Source organism: Physeter macrocephalus, chromosome 4 (genome assembly GCF_002837175.3).
Source record: "Physeter macrocephalus isolate SW-GA chromosome 4, ASM283717v5, whole genome shotgun sequence".
Lineage (NCBI taxonomy): Eukaryota > Metazoa > Chordata > Mammalia > Artiodactyla > Physeteridae > Physeter > Physeter macrocephalus.
Window position 1 is genome coordinate 23,497,897 of NC_041217.1, and position 22,637 is coordinate 23,520,533.

Below are 22,637 nucleotides of genomic sequence, written 5' to 3' on the forward strand. Positions count from 1 at the left end.
GAGGCCCGCGTACCGAAAAAAAAAAAAAAAAAAAAAAAAAAAAAAAAGATATGATCGCCTCTTACCATATGATTTCTATACATATCGGGCAGGGGGATGGGGAGGTCACAAATCTTTAGCTACTAGAAACCCAAAGCTAGAATTTAACATTACCAGAAAATTATAAACCAAATTTTAAGGTCAATCTATATATATCCCTGCTTGGCAAATAGGTTAAAAGGGCAGGCAAAAAAGATAGTTATGTTCACTTTTTCAACTTGTTCAGTGACAGAATATTAGAAAAAGTTGAGGAAAATATTACCGGAATCAAAAGAGAATTATCTAAATCATTAATTAGTTCACTTTTTCCAATATAGAAATTTAAAAATGTGAACAAATTATTTCATTTGATTCTTTCAAGGACTGACAAAGCTGTATAATCTCAAAAAGCTTTCAAAGTCAAGGGGGATGCATATACCTTCATATAATAATAACTGTTTATTGGATGCTCACTAAGGATGTTATCAGGTTTGGACTTCTTCATAATCCTAATACTTCAAACCCAATGAGCTTGCATCTAGATCAGTGATTTCCATCCTACACACACCCATCCATTTTTAGCCTGATCATAACAGATTAAACCGTGCAGTTAAACATCTATACTTCCTTCTGACGTGGCTCAATAGCTCATCTTGTCTATGAAGTCATCCACAACCCTCTTCCCCATCTTCTCAACAAAGTGATCATTCTTTTATGCCCTCGCTGTGCAATGATTTGTCATAAATGAAACAACTAACTGTGTTTTCCTTACATGCATAATATCCCATTCTTTACTGCATTGTTCTTCAATGTCAGGAATTATTATCTATATAAAACCTAACTACAGTGTCTAGAACATAATAAGCACTCAAGTATTAAGGAGAAAATGGTAGCTTTTCATATATATGTATATAATTTGTACATACTCAATTTTACAAATAAATGGTGGGTCATTTTTTTTAATGGCTCTTAGTAGAGAAAGTTTAGATGTTGTTTAATAAATTATACTAATATGTTTCTACTTAGAACAGACTGATAACCATTAAGAAATGAAAAAAGGTACTCTGGAATGAAAAGAAACCAACTATTTATTAGATTTATTCTTAGGTACTTTATCATTTTTGTTACTTTAAGCAGTATCTGTATAAAATTATATTTTCAATTTGTTTATCGTTAGTTCTACAAAAATGCTACTGATTTTTATATACTGATGTTATATCCAGCAACCTTGCTGAACAATCTTATGAGTTCTAATATTTTATCTGCAGATACTCTTGGGAATTTTTTACGTAGATAATTATATCATCAGCGAATAAGGTCAGCTCTGTTTCTTCCTTTTCAATCCTTATTGCTTCTATTTCTTCATCTTCATATTACTAGGTTACCTCTTCTGCAATACTAAATGAAGATGATTAAAGCCAAAATCCTCAAACTTATTCCTGAGTTTAATGGAAATCCTTCCAACACTGAACTGCCTTGTAAGATGTTTGCTGTATGTTTATATTAGTCATCCTTATCAGCTTAAGAAAACTCATTTTTATGCCAAACATGCTGAGAATTATTATGTATGGATTTTAATTTTATCAATGTTTTTCCTGAGACTCTTGTTTCTTATAGGTTTTCTCCTAGCAAATTAATAGGTTATCTAATGTTAAACTACCCTTACCTTACTGAGATAAAAAGATAAATCCTATTTGGTCAAGTGGTGGTCTTTTTTTTCCCCCATATACATTGTTGCATTTGGTCAGCTAATATCTTATTGAGGACTTTTATATCTATATCAATGTTCTTAAGTGAAACATGCTTGTAAGTTTTCTCTCTCAAATGGCTCTTCTATGTCTCAGATATCAAAATTATACTAGCCTCATAAAACACTCTTCTTTAGAACCGTTTACATAAAACAGGTAATAGCTTGAAGGTTTTTAGATTTTGTTTATAAATGCTCTGGATGCCCTCCTTTTTTTAAAACTTTTGGGGGTAGATTATTAACTACTTATACATTTTATGATTGAGGTCTATTATGTTTCTATACTTTTCTGCCAGGTGTGGTAAATTATATTTTTCTACAAAATGGCCCATTTATTAGTGTAAAGCTGTTCATAATATTATAATTTATTTCCTTACTATAACTAGTGATATCATATCTCTTTCCAACCCTAATATTGTTTATTTATAACTTTTAATTTTTTTGTTTGATTCTGTCAATTTATTCAGGGAAGCAGCTTTTGTGTTAATAATTTCTATTTATTATTTAGTTATTTTTTTCTTTTATTTTTAGTATTTCCTTCTGCTTTTTTGGGTTTGCTTATTATATGCCATTAAGATTTGTCCATCTACCTAGAGGGTATCATGCTGAAAAAGTCAGACAAAGAAAGACAAATACGCTATGATTTCACTTACATGAGGCATCTAAAAAACAAAACAAACGAACAAACACGACAAAACAGAAACAGATTTGCAGATATGAGAATAAACAGGGGGACGGGGGGTGGGTGATCCATCTAAGGGCAACTTAGACATCCCACAGGTTTCTATATGTAATATCTTGTCACTCAGATCCAGGTTGGTTTTTTTAAATTTTTAAACATTTTCTAATCTTCATAATGATTTCCTCTTAGTGTCACAAATTATTTCGAAGTGTGTTTTTAAATTTCCAGTATTTTAAGAAACACTCCATTTGTCAAAACTGGAAGTCATAGGATAGTTTACTTCTCTTATGAATAAAAATTTCAGTATTTCATATGGAAATTTCCTGACTTACACAGATTTCTCATTTTTTTTCAGTTGAGGTATAACTGACATATAACATTATATTCATTTCAAGTTTACAAATAATGATTTGATCCAATTATTTTTAAATATTCATTTTCTTTTTTGCCAATATTTAGATACTTTTAGGTTTGTTCATCAGTGTTATCAAATGACCAATTCACCGAATTTACCAAAAATTTATTTTACAGCTACTAGTTTGGAATGTTGTGTTTAAAATGTTCAATAATTTCTACAAAGTTCTAGTTGTCCAGTTTCTAGTTTTTCTCTATAGTATCATCTTAGGAAGTATTCAATTTGTCTCTGGCCTAACTCACTGCTGGGACACTTTGCTGGAGGAAAGACAAAGGGGAGAGAAAGTACTCAGAACAACCTGGACACCCCCCAGGGAGAGAGGGTTCTTGGTACAGAGACTGGAGACCAGAGAAGGGCTGAGCAACAGGCACAGAGAGCCAAAGGAGGGCGGCTGGGGAGGAGAAAGAACAGGGTGGGGGCGAGGGCACAGGAAAGAGAAGGGAACCTGAGAGTACAGAGGGCAGGCTGGGACAGTTAGTACTAATAGTTAAACTTGCTAAATTCAGTGACCTGCCTTTCCACAAACTGATTCAGGTCTTTAGAAGTTCCTCTCCAGGGGAGCAATGCATTTGTTTTTGCCAGGTGCCCTAGGAGTTTCACTGGCCTGCAACCAGTATTGGTTAATTTCTTGACTGGAGTTGTGTAAGTGAAGTTGGAGGTTCTCATTTTTCAGAGGAGCTCCTAAACCAGCTCAGACAGAAACAAACTCCTTTGCCTACCTGTGTTGATTAGGAGGATTTTTCTAAGCCCTCTCTTTATGGCGTGCAGCCCCTTGAAGAGGCTCAGCTTTACGCAGAGATACTGGTTTCAAAGCCCAGCCTCTCACAGGCCACAAAATCTAAGTCCCTGGAAACTACCAGTTCATAATCTCCATCCCCAAACACAGTGCTGCTGCAGCATCTAGCCACCCCACACTACACCACCCTGTCTCCTAGTGGAAATGCAGGGACCTACCTTTCTTTAGTAAGAACTCAGCTGGAAATGTGTTACATTTTTCCTGCATATGCTTAACATTGGTTGATTTTACCATCTTACCAGAGCCAAAAAAAAGTATTTTGTAAATCTGTTCTTTATAAAAGTCCTCACTGCTATTAGTATATACTTAATGCTAGCAAGACCCTATTTGTATTTTCCTCTATCTACTGCTCCTGATCTGTTAAGGCCCAAGAACTCAAGTAATCAGATAATCCAGTCACCTTTCTAAGAAATCCAGAGCAGGGAATCAGTAAAAGCTTAGTTGTCATGGCAGACATGAATTACAAAAGCCTAACTATTCTGGCAACCTTAATACCTACAATTTTTCTATCGTATATGAATTTAACAATATTGTATGAAACTACTTACATTTTGAACTCCTTCCTATAATCCCATACCCCATATCTTTGGTGGGAAATGAATTCCTTAAACACACTCTGCTACTTAAGTGTATTTCACATTTTAGTTTGTCTTAAATTTACTGTGGATTCCAAAACCTAGCTAGTTTGAAAGCCAAACCATCTAAAGAATATTCATAACTGAAAAACTCAGATTTATATTCTTGAACAATTAGTTCTAAATCCTCATCTAAATTCAGGCTTTATAAAAGGTGGAGAGGGTGGGAAGGCAAACCTATATCCTTTTTCCCATAGAGACTCTTTTGTCTATAATTTTAAAGTACTTCTTTATTTTGCCGAATGTATCAAGTCCTTGTGTAATACTAGGTAACGTTAAGAATTTAATAGACCCTTACCTGATGGTCCTGAATCTTCCTGCCCACCACTCTGAATGTGTTGTTGCCTGTATGATGATATATATGAACTCTGCTGAACCCGGTTGAACCACCAGCTGGCACCCACTTTTTATTGGCATCATCGTAAACCATCACAGCAGCTCTTGCCTGACAGATACTCTGTTCACTGGGGTGGGGGGGAAGAAAAGCAAACTTTTAAGATACTTAAAATATGCTAAGCTTCCCACATAGCCATATAAACCAGAGTTAGCTAACCGAGCAGTTGGTCAACAATTAGAGCTTTACTGGGTGCTAGAAACAGCAACAATGAACAAGACAGAGGTTTCCTGCTCTTATGGGTAGAGTCCGATGGGGAAGACAGACCAAAAAATGAACTGTAATGAGGGACCAAAAGAGATCAGGATCCACAAAGAGCACTTAGACATAAGAAACATTTTCTTCTAAATCTGAGGATCTAATACATTCATTAAACTGAATATAACTACAAATACAATCATTATTTGACTGTATACATATGTTTATAATATTGGTGAACTGTTTATGATTACCTCTCTTTACTGGCAAAATTACTTTTATCATCAGGCTTGCTTCAAGGTCTATATAACAAATTCTGCTAGGCTCTTCTGCCCCGAGATATGGAGTGGCCACTAGCAAGCAATGGACAGCACCGTGACTGAGTAGTCCCTGACTCCACTCAGGCAAGATAACATCTTATGTTTCAAATTTCTTCACTTAAAAATGAAAAAGTAAAATAAGATTATTTCCAAGGATTCTTCTAGATGTTAAATTCTAAGCTTCACAAATAAATATTGAAGAAAAGAAGACCAACTCCATGATAGAATCTTTAAATCTCAGCTTCATCTCAATTATTTGTTACCAAGTGAAACTGAGATACCTGAATAAATAAAATGTAGAGATGATCTTAATTCTATATTAAGCAATAGTTTCATCTTTCAAATATATTCCAAAATAATACTGGGTAAAAAAGACTGATTGGAATTTTGCTTTATTTTATACCATATGTTATTTTTTTTAATGAAATACCAAAAGTGAACTACAGAACAGGTATATTAACTCCATGCTGACTATTAACCGAATTAAAATGACTCAATCTCCATACAGAAGACTTAATCTTGACGCTTAAGCCGCTGTTAATGGAGATGCTAAGTAGCTCAGCCAACCCCATCTTGAACGAAAGCACTGCTCATTCCACCAATTTTAGCCTTCAAGATTTTAAACAGTAAATCATGTGGGTTCTTCCCCAACATTTCTGTGAAACAAAAAGTCGCTTTCATGCCCTCCCTTCTTACCCACACTTCTGGCCCATCTCTCAACAGTATATGTATGTGCTTTACTAGACTTGTTGTGTGACTTGACGACAGAAGATCATGGGAGACCTAAAGAGGTCACAGCACCGAGCAATAAAACCACCCAGAACAGTGGGGTTATAAATGCTTGTAATTTTCCATTAGCTAAATCTTACAAAAACTTGTAACAATACCTGTGCAGCACAAACACTGAAATAAACCCAGTGGTACTGTCTAAATTTTTATGCTGCACCGAATTTTTTTTAGTAAATTAGTTCTGGGAGTAAAAACGAGGCAATGACTAAAGCTTGAATTATTTTTAAAAGCTTGATTAAAGAGCCTTTGTCAGCACAGCAGTTGAAATCTCTTCATCGCTCACAACAAAAATACTTGTTAAGGGACAAAATTTACATAACCCTATAGAAAGAAACAAGCTAAGGCAAAGTGCCTCTTACAGCATATAATCCAAGAAACAAATTTACTAACTAACTGTAAATAACAACTCAATAAACAAATCTGTAAATTAATACAGAACAGTATTTTCCAGTTCGAAAATTAATGGTTTTGGTCATACACGATGTTTCCCCAAGGTTCAAGAAATTATGTCTCTTCAAGAAGTTCCACTGGGATCATAGAAGCTAAAGCAATAGTTGAACCCCTATTTTATAAATCAGGTCATTTCATGCCTCAAAAAAAAAAAAAAAAAAAAAGTTACAAAAGATACGTAGGAAATCTAAAACCAGGAGAGTTAAATAAAATGTCCCAACTTTTTCCTCCACCGTTTTCTTCCTCATTGCTCTACAGTGGGATGCCGGAGACATTCCAAATTACTGAAGCACCGAGTTAACTGAATAGCTCTGACTAATGCTTAATTACTCAAGATATATATAAACCACTTAGTCAGCAAGCAAATGTCTGGTCGCTTCAATTTCCCTATAACCACAGAAACAAAGACATCTCTAAATGAACGTATCAAAGTAGACAAGAAAGGCCAAAAATACAAAAACTGGTTGATTAGTTTTCTAATGAAGATGAAAAGAAATCTTCAAACTGAGATGTTAAGGATACAAATCTAACTCTAAACAAAACCAAGAAGCACCAAGAGAAGCCAAGGTTAAAGGGAAGAAGCAAATAAGATGTGGGTAAGAGCTGAAGTGTTACTGGAGGTACAGTCAGAGCCACACGGGTTATGTGGCAAGCTGTGGAGATACAAGCTAAGCCCCAAACAACCCTGTAGTTCTTACAAGGCAGCCGGCACTCAGAGAAGCCAAGGCAAGGCCCAGCCAGGAAGGAATGGCACTGTCCAGTGGGCTCTTAGCGACCAAGCCAAGTCTTTCCATTCCTTTCCACACACCTGAGGACCTCTCCTCAACTACAGACACACATCCTATGGTATAACAAAAAATATTTGGTCTTTGTCAGGTTCCTGGAACAGAGCTCCTAAAACCCTGGGCAGCTCCTGAGCAGTAAGTGTCTTTGGTATGCTAATCAGATGACTCTAGGCTTCCATATGGGGGCTGGGTACCAGAAATGCAAAGCCAAGATCAGAGGGTAGAAATGTTCAGTCTCACCCCTTCCCCACCTCTGGGCAGGAGAGAAGGGCCGGAGACTGGTCTCACTCACAATGGCCAATGATTTAATCAATCATGCCTACATGATGAAATCTCCGTAAAAACACCCAATCGAGCTCATATCCAGGTGCTGGTTGGGTGGCATGCCTAGAGTGGGCCTAGAAGCTCTCTATTCCTTGCCCTATACATCTCTTCCACCTGGCTGTTTCTGAGTTGTATCCTTTATGATAAACCAGTAATGGTAAGTAAAACACTTTCCTGAGCTCTGGGAGTCATTTTAACAAACTATCGAGACTGAAGGGGAGTCCTGGGAACCCCCGAATTTGTAGTCAGCCGGGCCTAAGTGTGGGTAACCTAAGTACCCCACTGGCAGTGCCAACTAAAAATTGTCACTTGCCATCTGGTTCTACAAAAATTAAACCACTAAACCACTGGAGTCACTGACCTTCAACACCCCCTGAAAGGAGTTCGGGGTGGAGATCAGGAACGAGGCACTCTGTGCTCTAGGAAAAACTGGCAGAACAGGCCTTCAGATAGTTAGGTATTTTCAGAAGACTTCATGAGCCCAATTCCTTGCATCTTCTCACATCTAGACAAGCACTAAAATCATTAACAGAGACATCTGCTCCTCGTGACTAGCAGCAACCTTCTGCCAAAATGTGTGCTTGATTGATCCTCCTTCGCCAAAATCCCATAGATACTGACCTCCCCCTTATCTTTTCGGAACAGAGCTTTCTGAGAAGCTGTCTCCCAGGCTATAGTTCCCATTTGGTCCCAGATAAAACTTACTCACTACTTAACTCACTACTGTCACGTTGTACTTTTTGTATTTCAGTTGACAGCAGCCAGGTCTAAAGTGGGAGCAGTCTTGTGGGACTGAGCCCTCAACCTATGGCATCTTGTACTAATTCCAGAAAGTTAGTGTTTGAATTCAGTTGAATTGTTGGACACCCAGTTTGTATCAAAAAAAAAAAAAAAGAGAACAGACTGTTGATTTGAGAAGAAAACTCCCACTCAATATACCAACTCCAAATTACAGGTATGCACAAAATAATCTAGTGGTACCCAGTTTTGGATTTCACAAACCCATAAACTTCAAAAACTGACTGGATGAATCAATACAGAATAGGGTTGACAGTATTTTGGCCTACTTGCCAGGTAGGAGATTTCAGGGTAAGGTAGGTGACCACCATAACTTACTAAAATGGAGATGTCCTGGAACTTAAAAATCTCAAAATACAATGTAATATACTATAAATATAATAATTAGCTTTCCATACAATTCTCTACATTACCCACTTTTTTTTTTCTCCATTTCTCCCTGGCCCAGTGAAATACTTATAAGCCTGCCTGCTTTATATGTATAACTATATGACTGGCCTGAGTCACAACAGAACTGCCTGTACGTTGGTGCATATACAGGCACTAGAGCAGTGACAGGTCAGCTTAGAGGTTCCTCTGGTAAGAATTGCCAACTTTATCTAGAAGGATTTTTAGATGAGAAAGTCAATGAGTGAATTTCTGAAAAGATGAAATTTCAGAAATTCACATACGTGCAGTTTTTCAGGGAAAAGTAACATGGAAGGAAGGCAAGATTTAAGAACCACAGCTACTGAAGAGTCAAAAAGGGGGAAAAATTAAAGAAAATAAAGATCTAAACAAGCACAGTAAAAAAGACAAAAATTTTATAATCTTTATATTATCATCCTACCTGAATTATAACGAGGCTCAAAATGAATACCTAGTCAAAGCCTTCAATATTCTGAGTCAGTAAAGGAAGTACGTAAAAGATTAAATTAGTAAATTACTGAGCTGTACTTTTGTGAAGATCAGGCAGTAAATTAGTTATCAACAAAAATTTCATTTTATGACCAAATGCAAATGGTATATGTAACTGATTATACCTCATTTTCCTGATGTTAATTTTGATTTTTTAAAAAATGAAATATGGCATTAGAAGGCTAAAGACAGCTGATTTTTTAAAAAAGTATAAAAACCATGACACTACAATCCAATTTTGTGGCTTTGTAAAAATTCATTTCTGAATATAGTCAAATTTCCTGAACAGGTATATATGATGGTAGAAAATGCTGGCCCAGTTTTATTTTTATAGGTTACCTGTGAATGAAACGGTTCCTGGTATTTAAGCAGAGTAAGGATCCCTTGGCTATTCTTGTCTATGCTGTTAACTGAGATTGCAATAAAGCCAAGTCTTTGAAAATAGCAACTTCCTTTCCAAGTAACCATTACTTGTCAAAGAAAGCATGAACATGCAGTGCCTAGGCACAGAGTAGGCATTGTTTAAATTCTCGTTCAGTACATAATTTCATTTAACAAAATCCTACTCAAGAATTGGATCATCAGGACCCGGATCAAATACCATTCCTTCTGTTAAGCCTTTCTGGAGTCCCCAAAGCCAGAATTAATTGCTCCCTCCCCTCCCACAGTATTCATTAATTTTTCCACCAGGAGGACTCTCCGCGGAGGTAATATCTGAGCCACAGGAAGGAGTTAGGATTTTACTCCAAGTGCATTGGGAAGCCGCGAGAGGGCTTTAAGCAGAACATGACTTACACTTTTAAAAGATGACTCCGGCTACTATAAAGAGAAGGGATTCAGGAAGGTGGCATGGAAAACAAGAATGCAAGCATGAAGACCAGTGTGAGACGTGTGTATAGTGAGATGTGGACCAGACTAGAAATAAAGGAGACGGAAGCATGTGGGATATATATGTATGTCAGAAGCACAGGAGACAGGATTTGCTAGTAGGTAAGACGGAGAAGGGGAAGGAGGGGACAACCAAAGGCAAGAGAAAAATTATGTCACCTAGCATTTTACTGATACTCCCAAAGTAGTATGTGACATGCTGTAAAGGATGTCACTACTGGAAGTCATGGTCCCAATTAATTTATTTTTACATACATATAAAAATGTATTCATCATCTTTGAAAAGGAGAATGTCATTTATCTTCGAATGACAGAGCCTAGTCTGCAGTAAGTTATCAAGGTCTATACAATAACCTCTGCTATACTACCTACGACTTAGAGAGTTTACGCTAAGAAAGAGAATTAGCATCTTGTCTGTTATGATACTGAGTCACTCTGTGAATCAAGATGTCAGTTATTCAGAAGATAAAATATTAAGAAAGAAATTACACAAAGAAGTTGGGAATTTTAGGGCTTCCCTGGTGGCGCAGTGGTTAAGAATCCGCCTGCCAATGCAAGGGGACACGGGTTCGAGCCCTGGTCCAGGAAGACCCCACATGCCGCGGAGCAACTAATAAGCCCGTGCGCCACAGCTACTGAGCCTGTGCTCGAGAGCCCGCGAGCCACAATTACTGAAGCCTGCGTGCCTAGAGTCCGTGCTCAGCACCGAGAGAAGCCACCGCAATGAGAAGCCCGCACACTGCAACAAAGAGTAGCCCCCGCCGGTCGCACGCAGCAACGAAGACCCAAAGCAGCCAAAAATAAACAAATAAAATTAATTTTTTTTTAAAAAGTTGGTAATTTTAAAGACAGTATTTCCATCTTATTCTCTGATGTCAATTTTTTTTGCTCAAGCTTGTCATTTTATAACATTTCAAGCATTAAAGAGGCTTAAACATAATTTGATTTCAATTCAATTCCACAATTATTTTTCACACCTGCATTCCATGGCCTCCTTGAGTTATAAGATTATGCACTCAAATCGGGACTAATAAACATGTATTTTCTTCAAATAGGAAAGTAAGCAATAAATAGCATGCCCTGTATTGTGTTAAGCACTAGAGGAGTCACAAATAGAAGGCTTTTTCTCTCAGTTCACCACTCTAGACTCTAGCCATCCTGCAAACCTAGGGGTCACACCAGCATCCTCCCTGCCCTTCACCCTGCCAGGCACTCTGTCACCAAGGCCTGTCAATTCTACTTCCTAAAAACTTCTAAATTCCTTAGTTCCCTTTGCTCACAATGCTCAAAAGCTTTAATTTGGGCCGTCTCTACTTTCTCATCTGGATTATTTCAAGTCTCCTAACTGGTGTCCCTGACTGCAATTCTACTCCTCCTTCCCAGTGCTTCCGGAGGGAAATTTTTCTAAATCAAATCTCATCACTGTTCTGCTTAAGACACTCTAAAGACTCATTTCAGGATAAACTTTGGCTTCATAGCATGGCACAAGGGGTCTACTGTGATTTGGCCTCTGTCTTTCTCAACATTCATACTTTCTTTCAAATACTTGTAGCATGAAATGTGTACAAGACACCATTCTACCATCCTGCTCCTGGTGGCACATCCCACCACTGGGGGCACACTGGGGGCACATCAGTATTCACTACAGCAATAACAATTATGCCATATCTGTCCATATATCTACACCTTTGCACACGCCCTGTACCTAACCTACCTGCACATTTCCTCCTCGCCTAATACTGACAGTTCTGCAGAATTTAGACACAAGTGTAACATCCTCTTGAAAGCTTTTCCTCTCTCCCTCAATATATAATAGGAACTCACTCTCTGGGTTCTCACGATACACTATGCATATCATGTCTCCAACCACATCATATTAAACCCCTGAAAGGTCGGCATTGTATCTTTTCATCTCTCCTAATTAAGATTTGTTGAAGTACTAACTTGGAAAGTAGTGAGCAATATTAAATGTAAAAAGTAAAAATCCATAAGCTTTGAGTAAGAGCCCCAAAACATACCAGTGAAAGCTCCCTTTTCTGACTTCCAATGCCCAAATGGACAATCTCAGACCTTCTCCTTTCCATCTATCAAACATACCATTAGCACTCAAAACACTCAGCTCTGAGCTAGTAAACTATTCTCATTGCCCCGCACTCTTCTGCTCCCAGTTAGGCTGTGTACTTATTAAGAAGTCAGCTGTGTTTGTGACCAAATATATTCATTCCAATTGTACCTGTACTGTAATTATGCAATTTAAATATTATATAAAGGGCTACAATGTGAATATATAGAAATTCTATGAAAATTAAGTTCCTATCAAGATGAGTCACTAAAAAAACTGTAAGATATACATAAAAGATTGGGGAATCAGCTAAGTCTAGCAGACTGCTATACTGAGAATGCTTTGCATATATCTTAAGTTCTCTCTCCACTTTAAAGAAACCAAAGCTCAAACTCTGAAGATAAAACATGGGCATGCTTCAGGAAAGAAAAATAATGTAGACTTCTCATCACCAGACTAACACTAAAAGCTTTACCAAAAAAAAAAGTCACAAAATGAACATAAAGTAGACTAAAATGCTCTAAGTTACATGTCATTTTTCAGGATGGAAACCTGCCTCTGCATGCAACTGGCTGGGCACGTACCGAAGGAGCCTTGGCCTGCTGCTGAGAAGCCCAGGTCAATCAAGCCCTCCAGCCTTTCCTGTGATACAGAAGACTAGTTAACAAAAAAAAAAGCTTGAGATCAATTAACCAACCATCATCACCCGTACAGATCACATTACATACAAAAGCTTCTACTATACGCTACATTTGTGAAATACTAACTAGCTTTTCTCCTTTCATATTCCATCCATAAACCAAAAAACTTGCTAAGAATGGCAGGGGCGGCGGGGGGCAGGTGCTGCTTGCTAGAACAGCTAGGTGCTGCTATCCTGGCTCCCTGATTGAAGGATACGGGAAAACTCTGTGAATGCCACTGACAAACAGCAGATACAAATAAGGCAGCAAACAAACTTATTTTCTTCAAGGCAAGAAAACCATCTGTGAGGCAGTAGCTCCAATAACGTAGAAAGGCAAAATTTCCACTAAAGACCACAGAGTTGTGTACCATTCATCTACGAAATACTAAAAGGCTGGGTTTTTTTAAATAGCTCTTTATTGGAATATAATTGCTTCACAATACTGTTAGTTTCTGTCGTACAACAAAGCGTATCAGCCATATGCATACACATGTCCCCATATCCCCTCCCTCTTGAGCCTCCCTCCCATCCTCCCTATCCCACCCCTCTAGGTCGCACCCTCCCTGTGCTATGCTGCTGCTTCCCACCAGCCAACTATTTTACATTCGGTAGCGTGTGTATGTCGATGCTACCCTCACTTCGCCCCAGCTTCGCCCTCCCACCCCATGTCACCAAGCCCATTCTCTATGTCTACCTCTAAAAGGTTTTTTAAAAAGGTGAAAATATCAATGTCACTCCTTAACTCTTCATCCCACATCTATATTCATGTGCAAAGTACAACTGTAATCTAACATATAACAGATCCACAGTCACCACAGAAAATGACCAATACATCTAAAGCAAGATAGCATGTTTTAGTAAACATTTCAGCAAATCTGTTGGGTTATCCCATAGGATGAAAAAGTCTCTTAAAAAAAAGGAGAGGGCTTCCCTGGTGGCGCAGCGGTTGCGCGTCCGCCTGCCGATGCAGGGGAACCGGGTTCGCGCCCCGGTCTGGGAGGATCCCACGTGCCGCGGAGCGGCTGGGCCCGTGAGCCATGGCCGCTGGGCCTGCGCGTCCGGAGCCTGTGCTCTGCAACGGGAGAGGCCACGACAGAGGGAGGCCCGCATACCACAAAAAAAAAAAAAAAAAAAAAGGAGAAATCATTAGGTAAAATACTATGTAGAAAAAGTACCTGGAAGGAGGCACTTCCTACATGCAGTTATGCATGTTTAGGAATAAGAGTAAGCTTTTTAAAAAAAATCTTTATGGTACTATTTGACTTTAATTATGAATACCTCTTATTTGAATAAGTATAGAACGTGAAAAATTCTATAAATGTGACTTGGTCAACAAAAAGAACCTGCCTCTGCCCACAATACACCTGGAGAGGAATAATACAGAAAATGAAAATGCCACTATTTTTGATATTCTAGAACCACGAGAGAGGAGAAAACGAGGATGGAATTTATAAGGGTTTGTAGAGAGAAAAGAAAATGAAATCATATTGGGCAGGAAGTAAAAAGAGAATTAAGAAACTACTAAGACAGAAAATCTTGGATGGAAACCTGCCTCTGCATGCAACTGGCTGGGCACGTACCGAAGGAGCCTTGGCCTGCTGCTGAGAAGCCCAGGTCAATCAAGCCCTCCAGCCTTTCCTGTGATACAGAAGACTAGTTAACAAAAAAAAAAGCAAACGCTACTTTTAAAAAATTAAAACGAACTGTTTCAGGAGACCGTACTCTACAACTATCCATAGATAAATATTTTCGGAGCCTATGTTTCAAAGTATTGCTTAACTGCAAGCACAAAAATCATAACAAAATCAATGAGGGAAAATCTATTAATTTCTGACTAGCTATAGTATTTAGTATACACTGACATATCCCCAGTTGTAGTCGTAAAGAAATATCCTTACATTAATAAAGACTTAAAACCCAGAGACAAATAAGTGACATATATAATTAATTACTGAGCCAGGGTTGTGATGATAATAATGATACTAATAATAAAAATACTAATATACATATAATTCTTAAGAAGATCCACACACTGTTCTATGTGCTTTGCCTTTATTAATTCATTTTTTATTCAACAACTTTATTTGGTAGATACTTGTTAATATTCCCATTCCACAGATAGGAAATTGAGACAGAGAAGTGAATTAATTTGACCAAACATACTGTAGGAAGTGACAGAAATGGGATTCAAAGCAGCCAGTCTGCTTCAGAGTCTGGACTTAACGGTCACTCTACTTGAACAAGAGAGCTAGAGTCTACCTAACTACCAATTATATTAGTTCAATAAAATTAACTCCTCAGAAGTTTTCTATCATTTCTGCATTATACTTCATGCTATATTTGTTGAAGCTAAGGGAAGGGAATTTGTATATTTGCTGAAATTGATGTTCTTGTAGAAATAAACCAGGATTCTTTTGAAGACTTCACTAGAGAAAATTATACCTTATACTATTACGAAAACATATCTAGACTATCACAGACTTTTTTTAAAGATAGTACAAAACATATGCATAAAATTAATACTTCAGGGAAAGTTTCCTTCAAATTGAACCTCAACATTCTTCAAAGAATTACATGAAGGCAAAATCTGTGGGAAGCCTTTTAGACATCAAACTAGACACACACAACACACAGACACACACACACTCGCATGCACACAAATGAAGAATATATAAATATAACATGATTTTTAAAACAAGTCATATGGTAGAACAGCACCCACCATTCCATTATTTTTAACCACTCTGATTTTGTTACTATACAATGTAACAATTTAGCATTAGAGGGAGTACATGAACTCTAAAATATACTAGCTAATACGAGGAATACCACTCTCATTTTTCAAAAAGAATAGGTAAAATGAAATAATACAAGAAACTTTAGTTATTTTCATCCAAGTTAGTAAAGTATTGACTAGAAAATTAAGATAAAATTTCAACCTAAAACTACAGAAATAAGATCCTTTCAGATAAATGAAAACAAAGAAGAGGACTAAATATGAATACAGACTGAACTAGGGGTAACACTATAATCGTTTACTAATGTCTTGCCAACTAGATTGAGAGAGGAGGGACTGTGTTTTACTGATATGTTTAACAGTAGCTGGTGTTTAGCCCCTACTTAGGAGCTCACTAAATTTCTGCTGCATCAAAGACTTGGTGCAGGATGAAGTGATAATTAAAAAAAGAAAAAAAGTACAGTATAAGAAAGTTCCATTTTATGGCTGAGTTCTAGCCGGTTCAAGTTGCCAGACATCTCACCTTAGGTAAGTGGCTAATTTACTGTCGCTGACTTTCCTAAAATTGGGCACACCTGAATTATAATCTGAATCCAAAATTACTGTAGAAAATGTGAATGGTCAGCAGACCCAGTGACACGTGGTGTAGTAGTTTATTTTCTAAAATACCATAAACATCATCATCTTAAATTACAGTAAGTGCACAGTTAATTATTCTTTAAACCAGTCATTAAAATGGAATTTAAAAAAAAATAAATTTATTTATTTATTATTTATTTTTGGCTGTGTTGGGTCTTCATTGCTGCACACCGGCTTTCTCTAGTTGTGGCGAGTGGGGGCTACTCTTCGTTGCGGTGTGCAGCTTCTCATTGCTGTGGCTTCTCTTGCTGCGGAGCACGGGCTCTAGGCGCTCAGGTTTCAGTAGTTGTGGCACTCGGGCTCAGTAGTTGTGGCTCGAGGGCTCTAGAGCAGAGGCTCAGTAGTTGTGGCGCACGGGCTTAGTTGCTCTGCGGCATGTGGGATCTTCCCAGACCAGGGCTCGAACCCGTGTCCCCTGCATTGGCAGGTGGATTCTTAACCACTGCACCACCAGGAATGTCACCAAAATGAAACTTTTATGAAACGGTTTTGTTTTTGTTTTTTTGGTGAAACTTTTTATGAACACTTTCTATGAAAAGCTCAGTCTTTCACAAAAAGACCTGTTAACACCATTTGTAACTTGGTAAAGTTTAATGAAACAACTTACTTAGGTATCTATCACTTGTATTTTTTAACTAGTAGAAACCTCTCTTGTTGCCATAGATCTCTTTTTCATCAGAATTAAACTTAAAGCTAATTCCTTTTCATATCCACCTGTGCTAGGCAGCTTCTGAGACAGCCCCCAAAGCAGAGACTTGAACAGATATTTGTATACCAATATTCACAGCAGCACTATTCACCCAAAAGGTGGAACACCAATGTCCATCAACAGGTTAATGGATAAATAAAATGTGGTATATACATACAATAAAATATTATTCGGACTTAGAAAGGAAAAAATCCTGACAAGTGCTATAACACAATGAACCTTGAAGACATAATGCTAAGTTAAAATAAGCCAGAAACAAAAGGACAAATACTGTATGATTCCACTTATACAAAGGACAGTAGTCAAACTAACAGAGACAGAAGGTAGAATGGTGGTTCTCACGGGCTGTGGGGAGGGAAGGAGGGGGTGTGACTATTTAACGGGTACAGTTTCAGTTTGGTAAGATTAAAAAGTTCTAGAGATGGTTGGTGGTGATAGTTACACAACAATGTGAATGTACTTAAGGCCACTGAACTGTGATTACAAATGGTGAAAACACATAAACTTTGTATTATATATTTTACCACAATTTTTAAAATATATAATAGCTTTAAATATTAAGAAAACATGAAAATGTAAAAAAGTATTTTTGTCCATCAAGGAATAAGACTGTATTTATTAATCCCACTTGCATTTGGTTAAAGGTTATGTCTTAATACATGTCAAAATTTTTATGTTAATAAAGAAAACACAAACAATAACATTGTCTAGAATTAATCCAACGTGTTACAACGAATATTTAAAGTTTTGTTTATGTCTTGTTATTTGAGATGCTTTGCTACTCCTATTTCTTTTTATAAGACAACTCTTTGGGCTGCACTGACAACCATTAGCTTCCTAGTTATAAACTTTGGTTTATAATTTCTCCCTGCTGTTTCTGGCTCCTATTACAAGTATAATTATAAGAAATAATTTGCATCTTCTTCCTTCCTCCCAACCACAACAAAAAAGATGGCTCCCAATGATCTCCACCACCTGGTATTCATGCCCTTGTGTAATCTCTTTCCCCTGTGTGTGGGCTACACCCATCAACTTGCTTCTATTCTATGGCAAAAGTTAAGGAATGTCAGTTCCAGGGTTCATTTACAAAAAGACTGTGGCTTCCATCCCGTGGGAAAGGCTGGCGTGACAGGCCAACTGTGGGGAGGAACTGAGGCCCTCAGTCCAACTGCCTGCAACTGAATTCAATCAGTAACTATGTAAATGAGCTTAGAAGATCCTCCCCAACCCCCCCCACCATGACTTTGGTTAAGACTGCAGCCCTGGCCAACATCTTGACAGCAATTGTTGAGAAACTCTGAGCCAGAGGACCCAGTTAAGCTGTACTCAAATTCCTAATCTACAGAAACTGTGTGATAATAAATGTGTGTTGTTTTAAGCCACTAAATATTGCTGTAATTTTATCGTGTTGCCATAAATAACCAATACAGCACCTCCACACATCCTCTTGCCTGTCCCCCAAGATCTTAAATTTCTTTCTTCCCCCAGTATGTTAGTTCCAGGTATACAACATAATGATTTGATATTTGTGTGTGTGTGTGTGTGTGTGTGTGTATAGCAAGATGAACACCACAGTAAGTCCATCACCACACAGTTACAATTTCTTTTCTTGTGATGAGAACTTTTAAGATCTCTCAGCGACCCTCAAATATACAATACAGTGTTTTATGTAAACTTAAAACCCAAGACAATCTCTATTTCACATGCCCCTTAGCACGCAATAAACAGCACACAATCAACAGGCTCATATCTTGTATCTACCCACTTATCTTTTTTTTAATTGATCTGAAATTTTCAAAGATTAACTCCCAGTGCACCAGCAAACCTAAACCTTCATTAACAGCATGATAGGTCACAAAAGTAAGTATATTTAGAAATGGTCAGTGACAGAAGGAAAAATATGGGTAAACACTTCACTTGGCAACACATACCTTCCCTAACCTAGCAAATCCCCCATTAACAAGAACTGAAGCAACTGATTAGAGATTTCACCTGTTTCCTGAAGTTTTCTGCCTCACATTATTTTCATTTGGTTGTAAAAACTATAAAAGGTTCGAGTCACCAGAAAGATACAACAATCATAAATGTGCATGTATCTAATTACTTTCAAAATACATGAAGCAAAAACTGAATTATTACTTTGCAATATATCACTGCATCAAATCAACACCTTACACTTCCACAATCTTTATTTAATTTTATTTATTTATTTATTCATTCATTCATTCAGGGCTGTGTTGGGTCTTCGTTGTTGTGCGCAGGCTTTCTCTAGTTGCGGTGAGCAGGGGCTACTCTTCGTTGGACTGCGTGGGCTTCTCATTGTCGTGGCTTTTGTTGCAGAGCATGGGTTCTAGGCACGCAGACTTCAGAGTTGTGGCATGTGCACTCAGTAGTTGTGGCTCGTGGGCTTAGCTGCTCCGCGGCATGTGGGATCTTCCCGGACCCGGGCTCGAACCCGTGTCCCCTGCATCAGCAGGTGGATTCTTAACCACTGTGCCACCAGGGAAGCCCCTTCCACAATCTTATATGTCAAGTTTATCTCAATAAAGCTGGGGAAAAAACTGACAGAATTAAAGAGAGAACAACATTTCCAAAACATTAGTTGCAAATTTTAACACCACCTCTCAGTTAACTGATAAAACTAGACAGTAACTGATAAAACTAGACAATACTTTATAAAGTACATTAAAAAATACTGAACACTTGGGTTTCCCTGGTGGCACAGTGGCTAAGAATCCGCCGGCCAATGCAGGGGAAACGGGTTCAAGCCGTGGTCTGGGAAGATCCCACATGCCCTGGAGCAACGAAGCCCGTGTGCCACAACTACTGAGCCCGCACTCTAGAGCCCATGAGCCACAACTACTGAAGCCCGCGCACCTAGAGCCTGTGCTCCGCAACAAGAGAAGCCACCGCAATGAGAAGCCCGCACACCACAACGAAGAGTAGCCCCGGCTCGCCACAACTAGAGAAAGCCCGCGTGTAGCAACGAAGACCCAACGCAGCCAAAAATAAATAAATAAATGTATTTTAAGAAGAAATACTGAACACACAGAAAATCTGAAAACTATTAACTACTATGACTTAACTGATATTTAAAAAGCATTACACCCAACAACTACAGAATATACATTCTTTAAGTACACACGGTAATGATCACCAACCCAGATGATATACTAGACCATTAAAAAATTCTCAATAAATTTAAAATAACTGAAAGCATGCAAAGGATGTCCTCTGACCACAATGGAATTAAATTTGAAGTTAACCATACTAGGATACCTAAAATAAATTGGGGGGGTGGGGTGGTAAAACACACTTCTAAGTGATTCATAGGTCAGAGAAAGAAACACAAGAAAATCAGAAAATATTTCAAATTAAATCAATATGAAAATATGACAAAAATCATGAGATGCAGCTAAAGCAGTGCTTAGTGGTTAATTTAGAGTTGTAAATGCTTATATTAGAAAAGAAAGGTCTAAAACCAAATATCTAAGCTTCCCTCTCTTAAGAAGTTAGAAAAGAACAGAGAAAACCCAAAGGAAGTAGAAGAAAGAAAATAATAAAGAAACCAGTGAAACAGAAAACAGTAAGAAAAATTAAAATTTCTAGCTAAACTGATCAAGAAAAGGAGAGAACACAAATTACCTAATATCAGGAATGAGAGAGGCCTTACCACTACAGATTCTACAAATGTTAAGATAATAAATACTAAGGGAATTTGATGAACAGCGTTATGCCACCAAATCTGACAAATCAGATGAAACTGGAAAAATTCCTGAAAAGCAAACTGACATGAGAAAAAATCTAAATTACTTTATCTATTAAAGAAATTATAGAGCTTCCCACAAATAAAACTCCACACACATGGTTGCTCTAGTGAAGTGTATCAAATATCTAAGGAAAACATAGCATCAATTTTATACAGACTCTCAGAAAATAGAAATCATTTCCAGTTTGTTTGATGATGTCAGCATGACTCTAATACCAAAACCTGACAGACATTACAAATAAAATGACATTGTCCTTCCATAATACAGATGTGAAAATTAACAAAATATTATCAAATCAGGGCTTCCCTGGTGGCGCAGTGGTTGAGAGTCCGCCTGCCAATTCAGGGGACATGGGTTCGTGCCCCGGTCCGGGAAGATCCCACATGCCGCGGAGCGTATCGCAAAAAAAAAAAAAAAAAAAAAAAAAAAATCAAATCAAAATTAGCAATATATTTAAAGAATAATTAAATATTGTTTATCCCAGGAATGCAAGGTTGATTTAACATTTGAAAGACAAAGTAATTCACTACATTAACAAAATAAAGGAGAAAAACTGTGCATTGCAAAAGATGCAGAAAAAGCACTGGATTAAAATGCATTATCTGTCATAACGAGCTCTCAGCAAACTAGGAACAGAAGGGAATTTCCTTAATGTGATAAAGAGCATCTACAGAAACAGCTATAACTAACATTATACTTAATTGTAAAATACTAAACTCCTTCCCCCTGAGATCAGGAACAAGGCAAGAATGCCCTTCTCACCATTTCTATTCAACACTATAGTGGCACTCCCAGCCTTTGCACCAAGGCAAATAAATAAATAAAAGATCAGAAAAAGTAATGCCTGCTAATTGCAGATAACAAATATTTATATAAAAAATCCTAGCGGGCTTCCCCGGTGGCACAGTGGCTAAGAATCCGCCTGCCAATGCCGGAGACATGGGTTCGAGCCCTGTTCAGGGAAGATCCCACATGCCACGGAGCCACTAAGCCCGCAATCCACAACTACTGAGCCCGAGTGCCACAACTACTGAAGCCCACGCACCTAGAGCATGTGCTCCGCAACAAGAGAAGCCACCCAATGAGAAGCCCGCGCACCGCAACAAAGAGTAGCCCCCACTCGCCGCAACTAGAGAAAAGACCCAAGGTTGCCAAAAATAAAAATAAATTAATTTAAAAAAAATTCCTAGCAAATCCACAAAGCAGCTACTGTTAACTAATAAGTGAATTTAGCAAGGTTGCAGGATTCAAGTATTTGACTTAGGAATAAATTTAATATCAGATGTGCAAAATCTCTACACTGAACATTATAAAACATTGGTAAGAGAAATTAAAAACAACCTAAATAAAAAGATATACCACATTCATATATTGGAAGACTCAATATTGTTATGATATAAAGGCTCCCTCAAATTAATCTATGGATTAAATGCAATTCCAATGAAAATCCCAGGAAGCATTTTTGTAGAAATTAACTGAGTCTAAAATTCATATGGAAATACAAAGAACACAGAATATCCAAAACAACTTTGAAAAAAAGAAGAATAATGTTAGAAAGCTAACACAATCTGATTTCAAGACACAAAGCTACTGCAAACAAGAGAGTACAGTATTGGCTTCAAGATAGACAAAATATATCAATGAAACAAAACAGAGTCCAGAAATATGGACTGATTTTTTTTTTTACAAAGATACAAAGGCATATTAGTGGAGAAAAGATAGTCTTTTCAGTAAGTAGTACTGGAACAACTGAATATATAAATCTCAACCCAGACCTCACACCATACAAAAAAATTAATTCAAGATTATCACAGACTTAAACATAAAAGCTAGACTCAAGGGCTTCCCTGGTGGCGCAGTGGTTGGGAGTCCGCCTGCCGATGCAGGGGACATGGGTTCGTG

General features: G+C 37.7%; 1 protein-coding gene across 7 annotated transcripts in view; it reads right to left on the reverse strand.

Moving 5' to 3' along the window:
• Positions 1-22,637, reverse strand: part of ENAH (ENAH actin regulator) — a 157,968-nt gene that overhangs the window by 70,021 nt on the left and 65,310 nt on the right. For 6 of the 7 annotated variants that reach the window (XM_024130635.3, XM_024130631.3, XM_024130633.3 and 3 more), the window contains exon 2: positions 4,592-4,757. In XM_024130635.3, coding sequence (XP_023986403.1) covers positions 4,592-4,757 — 166 coding nt within the window. Of the gene's footprint in view, positions 1-4,591; positions 4,758-5,139; positions 5,323-22,637 lie in introns of all 7 variants that reach the window. The other variant, XM_028488374.2, reaches the window with a different exon arrangement.